At 37.5% G+C, this 23,015-nt stretch overlaps 3 protein-coding genes across 3 annotated transcripts in view; 2 read left to right on the top strand and 1 right to left on the bottom strand.

The window, feature by feature from the left end:
* Positions 1–573: 573 nt before the first annotated feature.
* ptges3a (prostaglandin E synthase 3a (cytosolic)) lies at positions 574–4,842 on the top strand. Its single transcript, XM_082146400.1, has 8 exons — positions 574–761; positions 2,036–2,149; positions 2,339–2,408; positions 2,996–3,094; positions 3,189–3,278; positions 3,381–3,437; positions 3,585–3,612; positions 3,770–4,842. Coding segments are annotated over exons 1-8 (480 nt in total). The 5' UTR covers positions 574–759; the 3' UTR covers positions 3,790–4,842.
* Positions 4,843–6,538: 1,696 nt separating this feature from the next.
* On the top strand, positions 6,539–12,694 carry mipa (major intrinsic protein of lens fiber a). The gene is made up of 4 exons (XM_082144935.1): positions 6,539–9,854; positions 10,058–10,222; positions 10,392–10,472; positions 10,559–12,694. The coding sequence occupies exons 1-4, from the start codon at positions 9,495–9,497 to the stop codon at positions 10,742–10,744; spliced, it is 792 nt and encodes a 263-aa protein (XP_082001061.1). The 5' UTR covers positions 6,539–9,494; the 3' UTR covers positions 10,745–12,694.
* stat6 (signal transducer and activator of transcription 6, interleukin-4 induced) overlaps positions 12,431–23,015 on the bottom strand; it is a 34,727-nt gene continuing 24,142 nt past the window's right edge. The window contains exons 10-21 of the mRNA XM_082144887.1: positions 22,008–22,095; positions 21,716–21,838; positions 17,664–17,756; positions 17,348–17,551; positions 16,925–17,019; positions 16,690–16,823; positions 15,968–16,117; positions 15,744–15,804; positions 15,474–15,572; positions 15,324–15,344; positions 14,525–14,599; positions 12,431–14,337 (exon numbers count right to left, since the gene is read on the bottom strand). Coding sequence (XP_082001013.1) covers positions 14,271–14,337; positions 14,525–14,599; positions 15,324–15,344; positions 15,474–15,572; positions 15,744–15,804; positions 15,968–16,117; positions 16,690–16,823; positions 16,925–17,019; positions 17,348–17,551; positions 17,664–17,756; positions 21,716–21,838; positions 22,008–22,095 — 1,210 coding nt within the window. The 3' untranslated portion in view covers positions 12,431–14,270. The remainder of the gene's footprint in view (positions 14,338–14,524; positions 14,600–15,323; positions 15,345–15,473; positions 15,573–15,743; positions 15,805–15,967; positions 16,118–16,689; positions 16,824–16,924; positions 17,020–17,347; positions 17,552–17,663; positions 17,757–21,715; positions 21,839–22,007; positions 22,096–23,015) is intronic.

The raw sequence follows: 23,015 nt of genomic DNA, 5'->3' as shown, positions 1-23,015 counted from the left end.
TGCCATTGTTATTTATTTGTTTGTTTGTTTGCCGACACTTTTTGTGTATTGATGCTTTGGCAATATTTTATGCAACGCAAAACATCATGCCAATAACGTACTTTAATATAATATAAAATAATAAAAAAGTAAACACTTAAGTAAACACTAAAACGTAAAATAACAAACAGAGATAGAACTGATAAGAATGTAATTAAATGTGTACCTTGAAATGCAATGTAGTTAAGTCGCTTTGGATAAAAGCGTCTGCCAAATGCATAAATGTAAATGTAGATATATAGATAGATAGATAGATTTAGATTTGATATTATAAAGTCTAACTCTGAATCTAGATAAAGGAAAATAAAAGATAATACAAGAACAAATATTTGGCAATATATCACATTATTTATTCTTATGATTTGTATGTATGTTTGTAGTATGGTCCAGGTTAGGATGATAGTGACATCTTGTACAGTCTAGGCCGGGGCTAGGCGGAGCGAGGTCTGCGTTACTATGGAGACGCATTTGCTCAGGTGCGCGCATGGCGCGGAGCGCGCAGCAGAAGTCGCTAGAAACGTTGAGGTGACGTCACTACGCGCCAGTGAGTAGACGGACACGCGCGATTCCTGTGCAGGGTGACGGAGCGGCGCATAAACAGCTAGTTTCCGTCTTTATGCATGCGCTTTGAACTGACAGCGTAAATTCAAAACACTACCACAGGCGAGAGGACGAAAGTGGCAACGCTTATTTTTGTGTGAACTGAAAGAAGATATCGACATGTGAGTTTGACTGGCGGTGATAAGGATGCACTAACTTATTAGCTAGTTAGCAAATGTGTTCATAACCTCTATCAGGTAACGTTAAACATCAGATTTTCTCACATGCGGCAGTTGTCACATATGGACATTTAAGAGAATACTAGTTATTCTCGGAAAGACGTTTTAAATAGCATAGAAAAACCTTAATCGGTGGTGGAAACAGCGCACATTGCTTGCACAGAAGAGCTTAGCTAGCTGGTTTGCAGCTAGATTGTCAGGGCCTGAAGTTATTGTACAGCTAACATGAGAATTACTACTGCTCAGTTTGCTATTGCTTTATTCTTCTTAATTTAATAATTCATCTGCATGACTGTAGAATGTTCTAGCAATTTCCACGCCCTAGATTAAGCCTTACGCAGATCAAGGTCTGCAGGGTGTTCCCAGCTAGAAAAAAAGGTTTGCTGGTCTTAACTGTTTAAGACGGTCTTAAATCAGCTAGTCTTCCAAGCTGGTGCTCAGCTGGGCAGCCAGTTGCTCTGCTGAAAGGTCTTAGTTTGGTCTCCCAGGCTGGTTCGTTGGATGGTTTTAAAAGGGTTTGGGTCACTTCATCTGATCATGTGGGTTATAAGCCAGCCTCCAAGCTAAACCAGCTGAGCACCACTTTGACAAGACACAGAGACGATCTTGAACTATGTAAGACCAGCAAATTCAGGTTGGACTAAGTTTGCAACAGGCAATAATCATGACCAGAATATCTACATGTCTTCAACACCAGCTCTAAACATTGCAGCATCTTCTGCATTGGTATGATTAAATTAACCACCATTTAATTCTTAACTCTCAATTATGTCAAATTACACTTAGTTGCATTGCATATATACCTTTAGCTTTAGTTCATGCAGTTAAAATACAGTACAAAATATTAGAAACAAATATTTTTTTCAGGGGCTTGGTTCTGTCTTTGTTTTTACTGTAGTGAAGCCCAAGGTAAATTTTTCAGATCCCATGCATGAACCTGCCAGTCAATACAAACTGGTTTCCATGGTAACATCATTTTTGCTCCACCCCCCGCCAGGGCCTCCTGCTCGCACATCTTAATTTAGAGCTGCGCTTTTAGTGTGGAGTTCTTGAGTTCGTCTTTTACCAAATACACTTAGCTGGTTGCTTAGTTCACCATGTTCCCCATTAGAACTAAATATCATCGCTTTATTCCGATGTCATATTGAAGTGTTGTATAACCTTAAATTCTGCATGCTCTTTCAAATATATTGGTTTTAATTCCATTTGTTTTACAGGCAGCCAGCAACTGCCAAGTGGTATGACAGACGAGAGGCCGTCTTCATTGAATTCTGTATAGAAGACAGCAAAGATGTCCAAGTTAAATTTAACAAAACAAAGCTTGATTTCAGGTACATCCATTTTCAAATTGCTATTCCAAAATATAATTATGATCTAATGTTTTTAATGCAATATAATGATACTCAGTTAAAATGTTTTAGTATTTGCATTGCAAATGTGAATGCTTGCCTCTTTAGTGTTTTTAAAGTACAATATAGTAGTTAATTCTAAATTGTAATATGCTATATTTTTTGTTTTAGTTGTGTTGGAGGAACAGATAACATGAAACACCATAATGAAGTAGAACTATTTGAGTCCATTGACCCAAATGTAAGTACTCCACCTCAGGGGTTGTCACGGTACCAACATTTCAGTAGTTCAGTAGTGCCAATACCAGTAAAATTAGCTGTTCTCGGTACCAATTTTGGTACCAGAGCAAAAACTGTTGAATTAAGTACTTACATTTTTTTTGTCTTTTTCAGCGGTGTTAAGCTGGTTCTGACTAATTTACTGACTAGCAACTCAACAGATATGATTGCGATTGGCTATAATGCTCAACGCTTGTTAACCCCCCCCCCCCCCCCCCCCCAAAACAACAACTGTGTAAATAGAAACCTTTGACGCACAGAGAGCGCTCAAACAAACACAAAAGACGGCGTTTGAAAACAGTGTCTATCAGCGGGTACCAAAAATACCTGGTACTCGGTACTACTGATACTTCAGGAATGCTGGTACTGGCAAGGTTTTTTTTTTTTTTTTTTTTTTTACCGACCGGTACCAGTAGTAGCGGTATGTTTGACAACGCTACTCCACCTGATGGTTTCTGGTGTAATTCAGGTTGTAAGAGCTCAATCTGCATGGCTCATGGTGTTCTCACTGGTTTAAGAGGTACACAGAACTCTATTATTCTTTTGCAGGACTCTAAACATAAACGCACAGACAGGTCTGTGTTTTGCTGTCTAAGAAAAGCAGAATCTGGCAAGTCTTGGCCAAGGTTAACAAAAGAGAAGGCGAAGGTCAGTGTTTGGTCCGTTTAAACTATTAAAATGTAACTCCATTTAGCAATAAGATCACTTGTGTTAATTGATGTTTCTCTTGTTCTTTGTGCAGCTCAATTGGCTCAGTGTTGACTTCAATAACTGGAAAGACTGGGAGGATGACTCGGATGAAGAATTGTCCAGTTTCGATCGCTTTTCAGAGGTTCATGTTTACATATATACTGCTATTAATAATCTAACATTTCTGGGAAAATAATAATTGGGAAAATAAATTATATTCATATGCATTTGTTTGATTTTAAAGATGATGAACAACATGGGAGGGGAAGATGACCTACCAGATGTGGATGGTGCTGATGATGTGAGAGAATTATTGAAGACATAATATTAGTTTTAAATGATTGGTTTATTGTAAGTTAGTTAGTTAATAATAACCTAATTATAAAAATGTTTTTATAATTGCGGCATTGCTGAAATGTGTTTGACCTGATTTTATTTCAAATTCCAGGAAGAGTCTGTGGATAGTGATGACGAAAGTACGTTTTCTTAAATTATCTGTCTCTCCTCTGTGACTTTTGTTTTTTTACATTTAGAAAATCTATATAATGTTTGCTGCTACAACTTTATACATTATTAATGATTAAAATATAAAAATGAAATGTATTAACTTTAATTTATTTTCAAATGTTTCAGAAATGCCTGACCTCGAGTGAAGCAACAGGAAACCGTCATGCAGAAGAAAGCAAGAATTTTAATTTAATACTTAAATGAAGAGAGAGACTAAGTTTGAGTTGGTAGCCATTTAAAACTGCATAGTTTTCGGAACTGTTTTTCAAGGTCTTTCTGCAGAAAGTCACAAGGGAGGAATTTTTACTGTTGTGTTGATGGCAACGTTAGCCCCTCGACAATACATACACACTTTACTTTACTGTTCTGCATGGACAATTACGAGCTCTCAATGATGTATTGTGGACACCAGTTATGGTCAGTTTACTCAATGGCTTCTAAGTCTTGGGCTTTTCCTCAGTGTCAGTGAGGTTATTGCATCATGTAATGTAGACATTGTAATTTGTAGTACTGGAAAAAGGACATGAATGACTTTTTCAACATATTCTGCCTTCTCCCTCTCATTCAAACTGTACATTTTATTTAATAATTTTTTTTGTTTCTTTGTGTTTAAGCTCCGATTTCCTCGAAGGAAGCACTGTCTTAAGGTACATGCTTCTGCATTGCCAGCCAAGACATTTGGTTTTCACTAGTGCTGTATTTGAAATCAGAATGGCATATTCAAAACCCTTGCACTGATTTATTGCAAACCCCCATTTTAAGTGTTTTAGCTGCAGTTTTGACCCTCAGATAGGTTTATGTGTCAATCCAACATGTTCAAAGTGCATAGTCATGTCTGTACACACTGCTTGACAAAATAATTTCAGGATGGCAGTTAGTATTTGTTGTTTTGTATCACACATAGACGTGTAGCAGGCAATCATGCACTGGTTTCTTCCATATATGTAAAGACAAGTAATTAAAAATATGCTCACCGCTGTACAGAAAGGGTAACTTATCAACAGATTTAAAAAACATTATCAATAGATGACCAATTTGTGTTTGCACTCTTAATATCAATGCAGGTGTGAGTAAAAGATGAAAAGATAAAATCATGAAAAAGATGTTGTGACCTGTCATTTCAGGTTTATAAATTTCAGTTTGTTAAAAGCAGTGAGGTTTTTGTCTACATATTTCTAATAAACTGTCTCTAAACAACACTTTGGATTTTCTTGTCCTATGTTTGTACATCATTTTGGATAATTTTCAGCAGTGCGCGATATATCATCCAATATTGTGTTTATTAAATTATAATAGCAGCTAACATTGTCTGGTTTTGGCAGCAGATTTATTCACAATTAACCCTCAATTCTAAATATGAGATTTATCGTGAACACTGTTAAAACAAATATTTTAATATGGATTCATCAAATCGATGACAGGACCGCATTTGTTTGTGTATTCCTAAAAAACAGGCTTCTGAGGTTCCGGAACATTTTGTCCTCGCTTTATGAAAAGAGAGCAATTGTGCTGCTCCCACAAGATGTCGCTATAGTTCCATTTCTGCTGAACCCCTTTCTTATACTGTCTATGTGCTGAACAGGCCTGCAAGAATGAATCTGCACTTTGCGTTTTTGAGAAGTGATACTACATTGGACGGGACTGCATCTGTTTTTAAAGCTAAAAGTCTGGGTGAAAACAAAACTCGGTGTATTATAGAGTTCTTTAAAGTTTTGCTCACACATTGAAAACGTTCACCATTCCACAACGTCTTTATTTAATCAGTTATTCAGTATTCATCCCAGAATTGATGAAATTACTTTTTATTCACCATATTATTGTTCTACCACATTAGGTGGATGGATCCAGGGATTCCAGGCAACAATTTCCTGATCATACTAATGGTTTGGGGTCTGGGTTCTAGTTGGACCACTAATGTAAGAAGGTAAGGTTTCCATTCAGCACTTATCTTCAGCCCTGAGGTTCTGTGCAAAAAGTGGCTCCTAGCGGCCAAATTCTAAGAAAATTCTCAGAGTCATGACGTTTTCTTAGAATTTCCCCTAAAAGTGACACGAAAATCCCAGTTAATATAAAAGCTATTCCTCAAGATTCCTAGTGCTTAAAAGGGCTCCTAAGGCGAGATCTGCTAAGAGCAGGGAAGAGGACTTTTAGTGGCTTAGGAGTTCCCCTAAGCAGCTGCACAAAACCTTTTTTTCTCCATTTTCTGTGTTTGTAGGATATTTGTTAACAAGCCTTCATAAATAGACCAGCCAGCAATCACAGACATTGATTAAAGCTGAGCCGTGTTACCCTCGTTAAGACCACACTGAGTTGTAACGTTGCAATTTCTACTTCATTAAGGACAGCCCCTTGAGATAGGCCATCTTGTTTTCAATGGGGTCCATATGGGAGTGAAAGAACAAAATATGCCAGCTAGGATATTAATATGAGCAAATAAGACATGAATCATTATTTGAACAGGGTGTAATGAGCTTAAGTTTTCACATATTTTAGATTCTAATGTTAGGCTATAACCCCTACAGCGTACTATTCATTTTCCAGATATTTTCTTGAATGTGAAATATTATTTACAATTACAGTCTGGATAAGATTAGAGTGTATAATTATGTTTATTGATTTGAGGGTACATCCTTTGCTCATTATCACCAAAAGTTCATTTTCATCCAACTTGTAGGATCAACCAATCACGGCTTTTGAAATGATGACTCATACCTAGCAACGGGGTCAACCACACCTCCTCACTAAGATAGGATTTTCCATCCATTCCTTGCTCAGAGTTCACTGAAAATGTTCTGGAATCACTTCTAAGCTAAAACTCCTGGCAAGGAATTTTTAGGTTAAGTTAGGAGCTCTCTGAGAGGATTCTCAGAATCTTTAGGGATACGGGCCCTGGAGTCCAGAAATTACAAATTTCATAGAAATTATAATAATATGTTATATATATATTACTATTACTAATATATTATTATATTATATATTATAATAATATTTTGTAATATAATTACAAAAGATGACTTCAACTGTGAAAGGATGTTTTAAATCAAGATTTACTTGATAGGCAAAATTACTTAGGATATTAAGTCTTGCTTTCTGAAAACAAAATTAAGTTAACGTTTCCTTAAAATAAGAAAAGAATATCTGCCATTGGGGTCAGAAATATAAACTTAATTCAAATGGAAAACAAGATTATTTTTCTTTCCTCACTGATAGACATTTTTGATATTCTTGATTTAAAAATGTTTAAATATTTGTATGGTAGGAAAATCTTCTTTTTTTATTTTTTTTTATTGTAATGAGCATATGCTGTTTTAACTGACTGTCTGACATTTTTATTGTGCATTCAAAATGAAACCAGGTTCTTCTTAATAACTACCCTAAATAACTTAATACAGAAGATGGAGATGTAATGACGGATGAATGGTATCTGGAGGGACTGTATGTTCAGATCAACAGTTGATCTGTAAGGTCTGGAATATTTTAGGGGGTTGAGTTCCCTGAGCTAGCGTTTTGTTTAAGACAGTGGTGGTATGGGAGGTTGTGGAGGGTTGTGTTGGTGTCAGCAGTCTGCACCAGAGGTAATAGCAAAGTCCTCACGCAAGCGGTTTTAAGCTGTCTCTCCTGTGCGACAAAAGGCGGCTTACGGACACATGAGCAGGCAATGGCGTGGAGTAATCCTGCCCACAATAGATGTACACAAAGTCGGTTACTCTGAGCCGGCCTTGCAGAGCTACTGCAACTTGCAACCCAACCGGATCACCTGCTTCCACAGAAAGTGCAACTGGCCTGGTTGGTTATCTCACCAAACATGAAATTGGATATAGAGGGGGTCAGATATATGATACCTTGATTGCTTAGCTAATACCCATCTTTGGTTAAGGAAGTGCTTTGCCTTAAAGGACCACATTGTAATTTCCTACAGTATGGCTGAAAAGATTATAACTGAAAGAACTTGCAATCTGATATTCAATGTTTTCTAAAATTGTTATAGAAACAGTTTACACTTTGGCTTTTAGAACAGTTATCACACTTCTTGTTCTAGTAACATTTGCAAATAAAGCACCTATCATTTGAGACAATGGCCCGACCACACACACACACACACACACAAAAAAAAATTGAATCAAAGGCAACAGAAACTGTTGCGGCCAGCATTTTTGGTTCATCCCAAATGAAAGAGCAAAAGCACAAGCGAAGCAGTATCCTTTCACTAGACTAGCTCACCGTGATTGCCCAGAGAAGAGGCTCAGTGTTGCCCTCACCCCACTATCACCTCCTGCCACCAAACATGGATTTTCCAGAGCTTTAATGGGCCTCAGGCCAGCAGTCCCGCCAGCACACACAATGTAAAACTCTGCCTAATCAGTTCTGCACAGAACCAACTGGCTCTGCCTTGACCAGGGAATGGAGGTGCTACGGCAAAGCCCTCATTGTGTGCTGTGGAAAAGTCACTATTTCATGCGGTTACAGTAAAAATGGTTTCACAAGCGTGCGATTTGTGTGGTATGCTGTGCGTTGATGATGACACAACTATTAAATACCACAAGCAAAGTGTTTGAAATGAAAAAGTGGCACAATGTGTACTAAAATGCATTTGTCAGATGCATTTATCCAAAGCTTAACATTGAAGTCTGTATTTTAAATGCAATGTGTATCACTTTGAATAAAAGCATCTGCCAAATATTATATTATATTTTTATTATAATTATATAATAATGTTTTATTTTATTTTAAACCGAAGCAGAATAAAACATCTGGCAAATATTATATTTACATTTATGCATTGTGCATAGACAGCCTCATATGTGATATTTAATTGTGTTATTTTATTTTGATGTTGTTACTAAAAAACCCATAGACTTTTCTTGTCCTGTGCATGTGGAGTGTTAGTTATGATAGGTTACATCCATGTGAGGCTTCCTTCTGTTGTATGAGAGGGTTTGTTTCTTTGTGTCAGCACTTAATCCACACTGTGAAGGGCTCTAGACCCTTTTTGGGGCCCTAGTGTTGTAGCCGGGGCCAGAGAAGAGGCCGTTCCTAAACACTGTTCTCTGTTGTGGGCTGGGATGGGATGTGACAGTGATTCTCAGCAGCTGTTCTTCTAAATGTCATCATGTTCCCACATTTTATAAATTCACCATTTCCCTTTCGCCTGATGTTCAAATATTTATATTTCTGAACATTTTCATTAATGTCTTTTATGACTTTTCTCATCCAGTTTGAGATGTTTATTTTTAGTTGAAAACTAAGTTCAAAGTGAATTTCCCACCAAGATTCGTTAACATTTCACCGTACCTCAATGGCAAAAATATTGAAAGCTTTACGGTGATGATCATAAGCTAAAAGGTAGCGCAGGACAGAAAAGGGTTAAGAACTTTTTGATTTGTTGTTTTTTCTGCAGCCCCCTCCCACAATTCAGCCAAAGGATTATAGTGTCACTGAGGGTCATAGTCGTTATAAATACCCCTGTGGCCTCTCACTTTCCCATCAGAGAGGTTGAATGTCTGCAGGACATGCTCATCATTTGTCTATCCGTGTTCTTTTATTAAATATCATCTCGAACTTTCACGTAGATGCAGAGATCACCTGCCAGTTTCACACTTAAGGTTTTATGACAAAAACCACAAGATAGAAATTAACGGAGCAAATGATTTCAGTCTTGTGAAGCAGGGCTGCTTTTCACGCGAACTTCTTTGTAGGTTAGAGGCATTTATGCTTGGTTTTCCATAGTTTATACGCCTTTGTGTTCAAAGGGAACACATCCAGATCTGAGAGGAAGCTCTTGGAGGTTCTTCTCCTTCTCACTCTAAAGTCCCTCCATATTTTTTGGCATCGTCTCTGAGTTATAGCAGCCATGTGGGAGTTCCGGTCCATGTCTTTTTGGCGGGCTGTGTTTGCCGAGTTCTACGGCACCATGTTCTTTGTGTTCTTCGGGCTGGGAGCAGCTCTGCGTTGGACCACCGGGCCACACAACGTGCTCCAAGTTGCCTTCTGCTTCGGGCTGGCAGCTGCCACACTCATCCAGTCCATCGGCCACATCAGCGGTGGCCACATCAACCCGGCCGTCACGTTCGCCTACCTGATCGGCTCGCAGATGTCCCTGTTTCGTGCTTTCTTCTACATCTGTGCTCAGTGCTTGGGCGCACTGGCTGGAGCCGCTGTGCTGTATGGGGTCACGCCAAGCAATATGAGAGGCAATCTGGCCCTGAACACGGTAAGAGGGTGCATTTGAATCAGTGAGTTCATTAGTTAAAATAATGGCTTATTTACAAGTGATACAAACTGATTGACCAATGGTTTGAACCAGAGATGTTTAAAAAAAGATCATTTCACATGAAAATAATAGTGGACAATAAATGTATATTGGATAATTTTTTGGCAGTTTTTCCTACAGCGTATGCGTATATATGCTTTCAGCTTCAGCCAGGCATCAGTGTGGGAATGGCCACCACCATAGAGATATTCCTGACTCTGCAACTCGTAGTCTGTGTCTTCGCTGTGACGGATGAGAGGCGAAACGGGCGACTGGGGTCTGCTGCCCTGTCCATTGGTTTCTCAGTGCTTTTGGGTCACCTGCTGGGGGTAAGAGGCCATCCACAGGACAGATTCAGTCTTAAAAGCAGCTCACCTAAAAATTTAAATTTTGTCATAATTTACTCCTGTATTTACTCCTGCTCCTCCTCCTACTCCTGTATGCCCTTATTTCTCAAGTGTAACACAAAGACTTGACGTGACATGAATCTCATTGCAGATGTATTACACTGGAGCTGGAATGAACCCTGCCAGGTCTTTTGCCCCTGCTGTGCTGTTTAGGAACTTTATTAACCATTGGGTGAGGCACATTTCCATCATATTCAGATGAAGAAACATTTTGCGTATTGAATCATAAACGTAACAGTTTTCTGTCTGTTCTGGTAGGTCTACTGGGTGGGCCCTATGATCGGCGGTGCTATGGGTGCCCTGCTGTACGACTTCATGCTCTTTCCACGCATGCGCGGCCTGTCCGAGCGACTGGCCACACTCAAGGGCGACCGGCCTCCCGAGGCCGAGGCCCAGCAGGAGACCAGAGGAGAACCGATTGAGCTCAAAACACAAGCCTTATAAACACTGCCAGGAAACTTTGAATCCCTGAAGCATCATATACGTTCGATCATTTCACACACCTCATCTTCACACACCTCCAACATACCAACAAAGTTTGCCATGGGGAGAATCACACACACACTTCCAAAGGCAATCGAGACACTATAACCCCTTCCCAAGGACTAAGAATGAGGGTAAGATGAGGACTTCCTGCTGAGGACTGCGCTCTGTACCTCCAGGTATAGGGAGCGAGATCAGGTGGCTAACGCCGCTCAGGGGCACCTCTGTCGTTTCTAGTCTACTAAGAGTGAACTACGCTAGAAGTGGACTTCTGCATGCTTTCCAGTTTCACAGGGTTTAAATCTCACACATTCATTTCATTTCAGTTTATTTTTTCTTTGATTTTTCAGAGATGTGACACGTGTACAATATTATTAGCATTTTGCAACAGATTTCTTTACATTCTACTTACAGTCGACATTATTCAGTTGTGCTTGGTGTGTGTGTGTGTGTGTGTGTGTGTTTTCCAGTTTGGCTCTTCCATTTCCACCATTCGCCTTGTGTTTGTATCAATGCAATGTTCTTTTTTCTATCTCCCAAAATGAAGGAAACATTCCTTTAAATCTTGGGTCAGGTGGATGTTCATTCACGACTAAAAGCTTCATAAATCCTTTGGGAATTTGGATCCCTCTTCTAGTCTGTCTCAAGCTGTTGTGTCGTTTAACTGTGGCCTAATCGCCCAGTATGTGTTTCTTTAAAAGAAGCACAGTCACACATAATTCATTATATATATATATATATATATATATAAAACATGCAAAACTCAACTAGTCTACATAACTGTTATACCATAACTTTTACCTGATACAAGCACTTGATCCCCCCCAACCATGTCATTTTCAAAACTACTGTTTCAGGCATTTTCAATGAACTTTTTCTGCCATAAATCTGCATGCATAAATTTTCTGTTTAGATTAGTGGGTTTGGCATTATTTTGTGTGTACACAGCTAAACTTAGGCAAAAGCAATGATATTTTGTCTCGGGCAAGAGAATATTTGTGTAATTCATTGTAAAAGAAATTTAAAACCTCACTAATGAGCAAAATTGGTTCAAAACATCATGGATACAGTGACCGTTCCTGGAGAGGGATTTGTTAAGGTAATTTAGTTACCTCTTCCTCATTGGCCTGCGATTAGAGGATTGCTGAGCGACTGAGATGTCTGGATTTAAATGCACATTAATGTTCTTGTAGCATTTGGATCTGATAGAATGAAAAGGCAATTACTCCACCCAGGTGTTCTGTCACTCTTTTCCTCTCTGCACTCTTTCCACTCCTCTACTAGTGTCTTGTTGTTCAAGATCTGACTGAAGGGAGACCAGAGGGCTCACCATAGGGCTCTGTAAAATCAGTTATCATTTTGTCATCAAAGTCTTGTGTAAAATGTAAAGATGACCTTTTTTGACTGTTGAAGCTAGCTGAGTATAAATAATCATTTCAAGTTAGTAATTGTCTCTTCATTGGTAATTTAATGAGGGTGGAGTCTGAAATAATGCCACAGTGCTTATTTCATGAACAATTTTTGATTTCTTTTTTACTCTCTTTAAATTAACAGTAATCATCGTTCAACGCAAAATTATGAAACATGAGACAATCATTTATTATGTAGAAATCCAGAACTATTGAATTATCAGGCAAGAGTCTCGAATGGTATTTTGACTTTATTTATCAGATTCTTAACATGGAAATTTGAATATTTCTTTGAAAAAAAAAATCATATATACCTGCTTTACATATTTAGTCACATGTATTAAATGAAAAAAATTGCAACTTTGACATTTTTTTAATGACAAATGCATTAAGTGCTTTATGCTCTTCTTTGGCAGGTAACAGGATTTTGATGAAATCTTCAGGATCAATAATCAGGCAGGAGTATATCTAGCACAATCATACGTTAGAGCTCCAGAAAGAACATCCAAATAGACAACAGAGACGAAATTGTGTTGTATTTCCCAAAAAGGACTAACTACATACAGACAGTTACAGGTGGTACCTTTGAAAAACATCCCATTTGATATTTTCCTAATCAAAGCACTATGAAAGATTTATATTTTACAAGATATAGAACAGTATTGTTGAATGGCAAAAAAAAAAAAAAAAAAAAAATCACAGTTTATGGAAAGGAAAATGTAGCCTATATTACATTTAAATTTTAAGAAAGTTGATGACTTAAAGCACTAAGGACTAAATACAGAAGAGGTGAACACATAAAACACTGTAGAGTATGTAGAGACAGTATTATGTCTACTTTTTATATGAAAACTTACTGTTATTTTGTCCACACAAGATTCATACTCATAAATGATGTAATGAGAGGTTTGCGAAATTTAGTTATATATCATATGGTGCGTTTAAAGGTGGGGACACAATTAACGACTGTAAGGCCTATTATGAATGTAATTTGATACTTACGACTGATCATGCCCAAACGCGCGGGGTCAGAGACAGTAGCGTTCAGTCGGTGTTCACAGTCGGTGTTTAAAATCTACTCCATTCATTGGAAACAGTCTATAAGTGTGTTCAGTTCAGTCTTGGAATGTTTCAGCTAGTCGTTAAGTGTGTCCCCGGCATTAAGGAACAAATGATACAAGACAGAGTTAAGTAAAACTCACAAGTGATATCCAGTTAATAAAACTGTGATTTTAGCTTTACTAGCCAAAGCGGACTGTAGAATCATATGAATACTGAATATTGAAAATGCCATTACAAACAACTCATGCAAATAAAAGAGCCGATTGAAAAACTGTTTATATGGAAAATGATACAAAAGTAATAATTGCATATCGTTTAATAAAACCTATGCCTATGTCTAAAAGAGAACATGTGATGCTTCACTTCACCAAATCGGTGTCTGTGCCCTGAACAATCTGTCTCATTCAGGACATTGTGTGTAAAATATTGTTAATCTGCTCTGGTGACATAACCACACTGAAATATACTAAATATGTTTTTTTCTGCATCATCATAAAAAAAAAAAAACTTCTGGTATACAAAAATGTTTGCGTTTAATCTATTTGGTCTGTCAATGGAAAATACAACCACTTGATAGTTTCACTTGTCAGTTACAATGCTGCTTTGAAGAGTATTCATAAGACTGAAACAGGGAATGACTAAGCAGTTTAGGTACTACAAGCTAATGCGCAAAAGCTCTTTTTGCCAACACTTCACCTGCTTTCTCATAGAAATTATACAAGTTGCTATTAAACATTCCCTATGATTATTGACTTAAACACACTGGTCCTTTAAACTGCATGTTTAGTGTGTTTTTTTGTTTGCGGGAGGAAGCGAGTGTGATGCCTAGTTGTTATACAATCCATGCGATAACTTAATTGTAACAATTAAGTAATTTTTACAATTAGATAATTTGTAACAAATGGGTAATGTGTCCTTTTAGGACACGTGAATTAGTCTGGAAGTTCATGGAGCCCCAAGCCATCTGATAGCCCTTCTCCAACAAGAACAGAGTGTACCTCTTAATGATGTACCTCTTAAAATTGATCCAAAATTCCCTCCAGCGAATCCATGCCCATGGATTCATCTGAGGGAGCTGGTGGCCTGTAATAGAATAAAGAAAGATGAGAATGTTAATAAAGAACAGCTGTGTGATTGATGCCAAGACATTAATGCTATAGTTTACCTAAAGATTAAAATTTTGTCATCATTTACTCATGTTGTTCCAAACCTGTATGCATTTCTTAAATACAAGGGATTTGCATATAACATTAATGTGACTGTGACTTACATGGATGACGAGTAGATTGATACTGGAACAGGCACGGGGTCTGACATATATGTGGGTGTACAATTACTAGGATGCCTGGGAAGGGCAAAAGAACGACAACAGTCAACATTGTTGTTTATTAAAGAAATCAACCATTTAATTCAGCAAGGAGGCATTCAATTGATCAAAAGTGACTTTTAAAAGTTTTCCTTTAACAAATACAATGGTTATATTCATCAAAGAGTCTTGGTTTCACCCAAAAAAAGGTTTCCAAATCAGCATATTAGAATGATTTCTAAAGGATCATGTGACACTGAAGACTGGAGTAATGATGCTGAAAATTCAGCTTTACCATTACAAGAATAAATTACATTTTACAATTAAAAAAAACTGTACAAAAATGGCTATTTTAAATTATAATAATATTTCTCAATATTAGAGTTTTTACTGTATTTTTGATCATATAAATCCAGCAATGGTGAGCCTAAGAGACTTCTTAAAAAAAAAAAATTTGAACAGTAGTGCATTTTATTTAGTACTGAAAACTATAAAAAAATGTGTGTGTGTGTGCTTAAAGTATTTTGTTGTTAGCTTAGCAATGTGATAAAGATTGTGAGCTCTTTTAAGCTTAATATGCCCATTAACAGTGTTTCAAATTGGAGACTGTTTTGGCTAGGATGCCTCCAAAGCTTGTCATTGATGTGTAAGTTTACAACAAAGCCTTCTGATCAAAAAATATGATCGACATTTCCATTCCTACATGATCCACGAGCAGACAGATGTGAATGAACTTCCGAAGCCAAAGTAGAATTATACTTACGGTGAGAAATGACTCGGATTCCTATGGAGAGAAAAGAGGTATTTTAAACACCACACAATTAAGACTTTTAAAAATAACTATACTGCAACAATGTGTACATCTGAGGATGTTTGATTGTTTCATTGAAGATCTGATTGCTCCAATACGCACATGTTTGGGCCATAGCCTGGGACCATAGATTGGTCATAGAAATCCTGCGGGAGGTCAGTCTGAGGTGGTATGCTGGGAGTGGAGGAGCTAAGGTCTCCTCTTATCATGAAAGAAAACAAAATTATGTTATTTCCCTGTCCTAATATAGAAGCAGTTCTCTATATATACCCCAAGTTATCATAAGAAAATGGCTCTGTGCTCATTAAATTATGCTTCACTTTATAAAATCTTTGAAACGTGATATACATTTACAGCAAAAATTTGACTTACGGGTTGACTACGGTTGTTAGTTTGAATGGCAGGTATCCATCAGGATTAGGGGGGGAAAGCACTGTTTCAGGACACAAGAAAACAGAAGCATAAAAATTGGACTGTTTCTGTTATGCATACTTTTTAAAGAAATATTCAAATATACAGATACATTTTGTGCATTTTCTCTTTTTTGGTGAAACCTTAAAATATAGATATTATCTTTAAAAGATCCCATTACTTGCCTGTAAAGAATTTCTTAAATACATCAGTCTTTACAAAGTCTGGATACACATAACTGATGCAACTAATATCCCGTATGCGGTCACCAAGGCCAGCTGAGTCCAGATCCTTCTTGGTGAAAGGTTGGATATTCTGGATTTTCCTGCCTCCATCTGAGCAGCAACAACAATGACATACATGTTATTACTTTTAAATGACACAGTTCTTGAACATTTTATCTCAATCCACTCACATTAGTACATATTTTACTAACGTAATAATTTTCTGTCGGGAATCATTTTTGTTGACTTAACTAACAGAGCAGTAGATCTGTAGTTCCCAGCATGCTTTGCATGGGACTGCATTAGGCGATTCAATGTTGGAAATTAGTTGGAAATGTATGCGTTTTTCAGTAAAGACAAAAGACTTGGCGGAGAAAGATGAAGACAAGCTTGCAGGGGTGGGTTTAAGCAGACTAAAATATTGGGGACTTCTTGCATATATAACTAGAAAGAAGTCTGACAGAAGATGCAGTACTTTTTGATTAAAAATCCATTTGTAAATCATTTACAATAAGATCTATAACATGCACTTAGAAAATAGATAGGGTGAATTTTCATTTCATGCCAACTTTAAATTGTAAATATATTTTACTGTATTTCTGATCAAATAAATTAAACGTTTGAGCATAAGGGACTTCTTTTGAACAGTAGTGTATCGTACAGTATAAATATTCGAGACTTACTATCAGTGGGACCCACATAGGCAATGGTGATGCCACCCATTTCTGAGTCACTAAAGCGCAAAAGAAAGGTGCCGTTGGGCTTGTTTTGGAGGAGGACATGAAGATGATGTTTTCCAATGAAGCCAAAGATCAATCTGCAGGGGCAATGAGAAGTAGATTTCTATAGTAGTTCTCTTTAGTTATCTAGTCTAGTTCTCATTAAAGTGGAAAACAAACTGAGGAAGTGTAACTGTACCCTTCACTCCAATAGTCTCTCAGGCATTTCTTCGTAAGATCAATCACCCCTTCAAACCACTGCCAGAAGGTGAAGTTTCGACCAGGCAGAACTTCCTGTGTTGAAACAGTCACAGAAATAATTATTCACACCAATTCGCCAGTCAAACCTTCTGTGAATGTTATCTACAATAACGTTTTTTTTATTTATTAGCTGCTATGGTCTCTAGACTATTTTTTATTTTGTTTAGAAACAGCATGGAAAAATGATATAAATTTAAAGACACAACTTATCCAACATTGTTTCACTATGTAAATGTGGTCAGTGAGCTAATTAAAGCATAACTAAGAAAAATAATTAACTAGTTTGCTGTTAAACAACACATGCTCATAATATTGTAAATCAATGCACGTAAACAAAGTGCAAAATGCAAGTTAGTGGCACCTTGTTGAATTGAGCCCAGGACACCGGTATATTTCCGAAATCTTCAGAAATGTCTGGCTGGTCAAAGATCTTCTGTGCAAGAAAGTGAAGGTTGTATCTGTCCAAGGCCCGCTGCGTCTGCACCTCAGACATGAACTTACTGTTAAGAGCTTCACACATCTGCTTCCAGGGCACACGCTCTGGAATGACGAACGGTATCCTGTTCTGAATTCAGCACAACACAAGGCACATGTTGCCTATTTGTTAACAAAACATTGTAGAGGGTTGACAACAGGACAACAAAAGAGCTGTTGTGTGGTTGTTCTGTGTTACTCACAGACTCAGAGAAGGCGCAGTCCCATATGATGGTCGCCATAGCATTGATTTCCTGACTACCATGTACAATTACAACCACAGGAAGAGAGATTGTCTGGGAGAAGAATAAGACAATCAGTTATTACTGTTACCACACATTTTATATACATCAGTCCCTCCAGGATTTCGTCATCACAGAATTTAATCCAAATAAAGCAAACTATTGGGTTATTGTAATTAACTTGAGCGTGACCGGTGTCTGAGGCACGTGTAACATCACAGCAAGATTTTTTGGCGGACGAGTGCCCATGAGTATAAAAGGGTGCCTGTTTTACACGTCATCAGCCTTTTTTGTCTTCAGGAGCCGTTTTGTTTGTAGCAGGTGATAATCAAAGACAAACTATGGATAAACCAAGCAGCACGTGCTTTAAAAAGTGCGTTTCATGACACCTGCGCATACCCACGATCTTTGCATTGTTTGCTTGGGAACAGAGCACGTGCTTCTAGCACTTGAGGCATGCGTTCACAGTGAAGAAGCTCCTCTTACGCTTTGCCTTCTTCTCGAGAGATGAGGAACAACCATATGCACTTCGCGGTTCGGGTCCTGCTGTTGCTGACTTAAATAGTGGGGATCACAGGTCAAAGAATTTCGCTTTTTCAGTCCTTGTTTGCCAGCTTGAGAGATCTGCTGGATCAGGAAGCCCATTCTGTGGTATCTTTCGATCTAGCAGAGAGCATGTTGCTGGTGCCATCTAGCTCTGAGGAAATGGATGTAGCTAGAGGGGATGTAGAGAGTGAAATTGTTGAGCCCTCTCCTTCCGTCAGGCCCGCATACAGGGAATTGCTGGATGTAGTGGCCAGGGCCAGGCTGAAGCTTGGTCGTGTGAGAAACAGAAGAAAGTGATTTGGGCTAGACTCGATGAGCAATTCCTGGTAGGCCATGTTTGTCCCACGAGCCTGCTGTTTCTTCCAGATCTGCACACTGAGGTGGAGAGATCATAGAGGAGGCCATATTCAGCCTGTATTTCTCCTTTTCCACATTCAAATGATTTGAATACGGACGGTTAATTACGCTGACCAGCTATCTTTTGCAGGGTGAGGCATCTTCGTTAAAATCTCCAGTCTTGCCATCTAAACCCGTCCTTCAACAAAACAACCCAGTGGTGGCTTTATTAAAACAACCAAGGTGATGGGTTGCACAGAGTGCTGGCTTTTTGCATCCTTGTCAGGAGAGAGCAGTTCTCAATAGCGCCGAATTGGTGCATATCTTCGGTAAAATGGTTTGTTTACATTTTCTTTCGTCTATAAAGTCTTTACTGTGCTGTAAATCATTTTATTTAATGTAACGCAACATACAGGGAAGAGATGTCAGTCAGCTAAATGCGTCAGTCAGTCAGCATTGGTCGTCTCACATAATAAAAACGCATTTTACCTTGAATAAATAAACTGATTTTTATTCGTCATAATCTAATTCAGTTGGATGTTAAAATTGCTTATAAATAAATGTTCACCTTTTGATTATTACTGTTGCCGTGTTGTTACTCTAGTAATTCTGTGTGATTTTAATTTTCAATGTACTGTATTTTAGGTTCATCTTTAGCTAGCAGCAATATAGTCAATAGTGCTGGGTTGCCAAATAACCAAAATTGGGTTGATATTTACCCAGCATTTTTTGGAGTGCAGATTTATATCAGTATATTTTGTTAAAAAAAAAATTAAAATCAGAATCACTCTCTCTGAGGGCAGTAAAACTTTATGATGGATACTAACAGGCTCATGCATTTAGCGAGGTGTTAAGAGAGAAGTCGCTTGTCTGAGGACATCCTACTCCCTCACCTACTAGATCTAGACAGGAGCTGCCTTAGGGGTTGATGCTGGGTGTATGAAGTTATGTGGGCAATGAAGAGTCCCTCTGACTGTGGGGTCTTTAAGGGGGGCCTTAAGTGCCCCCCATTATAGCCTTGCTCTTGGGCTTCTGGCTGAGGCCTTGCCCGCAAGGTAGGGAGGAAGGTGTAGTTCCCTTGATATGAAGCAAAGCAGCTTGGGTTTTTTTCACTAACGCCTGACAATTTGGACTTGGGAGTAGTGCTACTATATAACTTTTGCAGGGGTGACACGCTTTTCACACGCTTTTGACTCCGAGCTAAGCTCTGTAGAGTAATTTAGTGCTATGTCCAATAGGTTTGTGCATACTCAAAACTTAGTGAGACAAGCACTAAAATAAATAAAAATAAAACTGAAATAAAAATAAATAAACTTAATAATATATAAAAATAAAAACAAGAAAATTACTAAAACTTTAACTAAAATTAAAATGAAAACGGAAAATATAAAAATAAAAACTAATTCAAAATATTAATAAACACTATATATCTGAATGACACTAAAATAACACTGATTTGAGCCAGCTTCCATTTTTGTCTTATTTCAACGATTTCACAAGCTAGTGTGTGTGTCTAACACAATTTTGCATTTTTTCAGCGAAGCAGAATTATGAGTATTTCTATGTATGAACTCGAGGTTCATGTGGGGTGCGGACTGGATCGATTCCATTCCTAGAGCTTTGGGGTGCGGACTGATTGGGCAGTGAACCCGAGGTTACCCCGTGAGTCAGTCCTAGAGCTCCTCCTGTCCCGATTTAAGGGAAAGATTTCCTAGGCGCGCCGAAAGAACACCACAGACACAGTGTAATCACCACGGGAAAATCTCATGAGTAAAACTAGGAGTTGTGAAAAATATAATACACCGGTGTTTTGCCAGATGAGAAGTTTATCTATTTATCATCTTTTTACTCTTTTAATTCCTTTTAGAATTGTTTTAATTTTCCTTGCTTTTATTTTGTGATTATTTTAATTCCTTTCTGTGTAAAGCACTTTGAATTACCATAGTGTATGAAATGTGCTATATAAATAAACTTGCCTTGCCTGCCTTGCCTATGTTGGAGTTACCATTGCATGGGGGACAAGAACCACAATTTCAGTAATTATGCACAAAAATATTTGGTAACACTTTACAAGGTTTCATAAGTTACAACTTGTTAACTACATCAATTAACATGAAGTTATATTTAACTGCACGTCTACAGCATTTACTAATCTTTGTTAATGTTAATTTCAACATTTACTAATACATTAATAAAATCAAAAGTTGTATTTGTTAACATTAGTTAATGCACTGTGAAGTAACGAACAAACAACGAACAGCTGTATTTTTATTAAATAACATTAACAAACATTAACAAATACGGTAACAAATGTATTGATCATGGATAGTTCATGTTAGTTAATATATAAGCTAATGTTACAAATGAAACCTTATTTAAAAGTGTTACCAAATATTTTACAGGTAATTATACTCTTATTGTCACTAACACTAATTACATAAGTACATCATGATTATTGGTGGGTTTATACTGCAAAACACACACAAACTATTATGTCTGTCTGTCTGGATGGATGGATGGATAGATAGATCGTACACACACATACAGTCAACCCAAAATTTATTCAGACACCTTCAACATTTCTCACATTATCAGTTTATTCGCTATAGTTTAGAAAATGGTAATAAAATATGACAAGAACTAAGAGTTATCAAAATCAGTTGATATTTCACTGGTTTTGGCGATCCTTCTGTTACACTGTCTCACAAATGAATAAGGTTGAATTGCTGTCAGCTGTTAAATATAAGTACACAATTAGATAATATCAATTTAGGTCAACCAATTACCAAGCAATGCTTAATTTTGTCCAGTCTGTGGTGTAAAAATGTCGCATTAGCAATTAAAGAAACAACACTTCAGCAAAACATGGTCAGGTCAAAGTGTCTGAATAATCTTTGTTCCCAAATTTGTATAAATTTTACTGTTAGTCCACAGTATGAAGAATCTTTGAGTATAATGTCACAGTTTACTTTATTTTGCTATCCTCACTTACATAAATGAACTATAGTGTCCTGCACCCACTAGTAAAAAGAATATCAAACATTATATCTGGTGTCTGATTAATTTTTGGTTTGACTGTATAATATATAATGATATATTATATAAATCAGTAAAAGAAGAGGGGCAACCACCTGAATGCCATAAGGGCTCTCACAGCCTGTGATGGTTATTTCGGTGTTGAACAACAAAGCAAACTTTTCCTCCGTCACTGATTCAGAGCCTTTCCTGTCAGCTCGTTTGATCTTCTTTATGGACTGAAGAGGAGAAAACATGTCTTATTAGAGTGATTTTTCTCAACAACATTACCTTTACATGACAATATCGATATGACAACAAGATAAAGCAAAAAAAACAAAAAAACACTCTCAATGAGCTGTTTGTGACAGAACAGGGCAAATCCATCTATATTTCACCATCACCCACCATGTTTCTAAAGGTAGCACATGTGCTCTTGCTGGCGGTGTTGTGTTCTAAGAGAGCCGTGTAGTTGAGAAGATCACCAACATTTTCACTAAGTGGAGAAAAACAGACAGCAAATGATTATAAAACTTTTGCATATTTTATATGTGTATATTAGACCTCTAAAATATTGTATCGCCTCTGTATGGTTAACAGCTCAACTGAAACCCTGAATCTGTTCGCTTATCTTGTTGTGCCTCCACTTCCTCTTTAAGTCTGAGAACAGCAACAAAGCCTGTCAAATGTATGACATGCATGACAGCTTGAATGGGTAGATTTCAACAATTGGCAAAAGGCACAAAAGTAACATTACGACACAATTGCACTTAAGTTATAGACCAAAGATGATACTGCACATGCAGTAACAGCACATGCAACATGCTTCAGCATCATATTTTCTGTTCAGTATTGTTTCTTTGGTATAGAAATGGGCATAAATACATGAAAATGTATTTAAAATAAAAATACAAAACGCATCAGTTGAAATGGATCAAAATAAAATACCAAATACTGTATGGAATTTTTATTTATTTAAACACAAATACAGTATTTAGTATTTAATACACAAAATACATGTGAAATTGGCCATTCAGTTTAGCATCACTATTAGGGCCGAAACCTTTCTGGACCTATTCTGAATTTTCATGTAACAACTTAGAAACTTTTGTCTTAATTTCACCTACCTCTACCACCAAATTTTCAAAAAGACTGGGTTTAAGGCTTCTGTGTGCCATTTCTATACCGATTGACCAGCTTACACTGCAGTCTATTTTTACTTGTGGTGAACACTACTTAGGCCCTGTCCAAAATGAAAGCCTAACCCCTTATGAACTTCCTCCGAGTCCACAATTTTGTGACGTAATACTGCTTTAGCCCTGTCCCAAATGGCACACATAATGTACACCTGAGGTCTTGTTCATTAAGTCCACAAGATCATAGGGTTTCCCATTTGTCATTTTAGGTTTCAGAAGG

The sequence above is a fragment of the Leuciscus leuciscus genome, assembly GCF_965113295.1.
Source record: "Leuciscus leuciscus genome assembly, chromosome: 18".
Classification (NCBI taxonomy): Eukaryota; Metazoa; Chordata; class Actinopteri; order Cypriniformes; family Leuciscidae; genus Leuciscus; species Leuciscus leuciscus.
Note: the sequence above shows the minus strand (reverse complement) of the source record. Positions and strands in the feature narration are given on the sequence as shown.

What these genes read in the sequence shown, in the direction of transcription:
- ptges3a (XM_082146400.1), top strand. An exon ending in GTTTCGATCGCTTTTCAGAG is followed by an intron (nt 3,279 to 3,380) that starts GTTCATGTTTAC and finishes TTGATTTTAAAG; the next exon opens with ATGATGAACAACATGGGAGG. An exon ending in TGTGGATAGTGATGACGAAA is followed by an intron (nt 3,613 to 3,769) that starts GTACGTTTTCTT and finishes CAAATGTTTCAG; the next exon opens with AAATGCCTGACCTCGAGTGA.
- mipa (XM_082144935.1), top strand. Translation starts at nt 9,495, where the DNA reads ATGTGGGAGTTCCGGTCCATGTCTTTTTGGCGGGCTGTGTTTGCCGAG. An exon ending in TTTTGGGTCACCTGCTGGGG is followed by an intron (nt 10,223 to 10,391) that starts GTAAGAGGCCAT and finishes ATCTCATTGCAG; the next exon opens with ATGTATTACACTGGAGCTGG. An exon ending in GGAACTTTATTAACCATTGG is followed by an intron (nt 10,473 to 10,558) that starts GTGAGGCACATT and finishes CTGTTCTGGTAG; the next exon opens with GTCTACTGGGTGGGCCCTAT.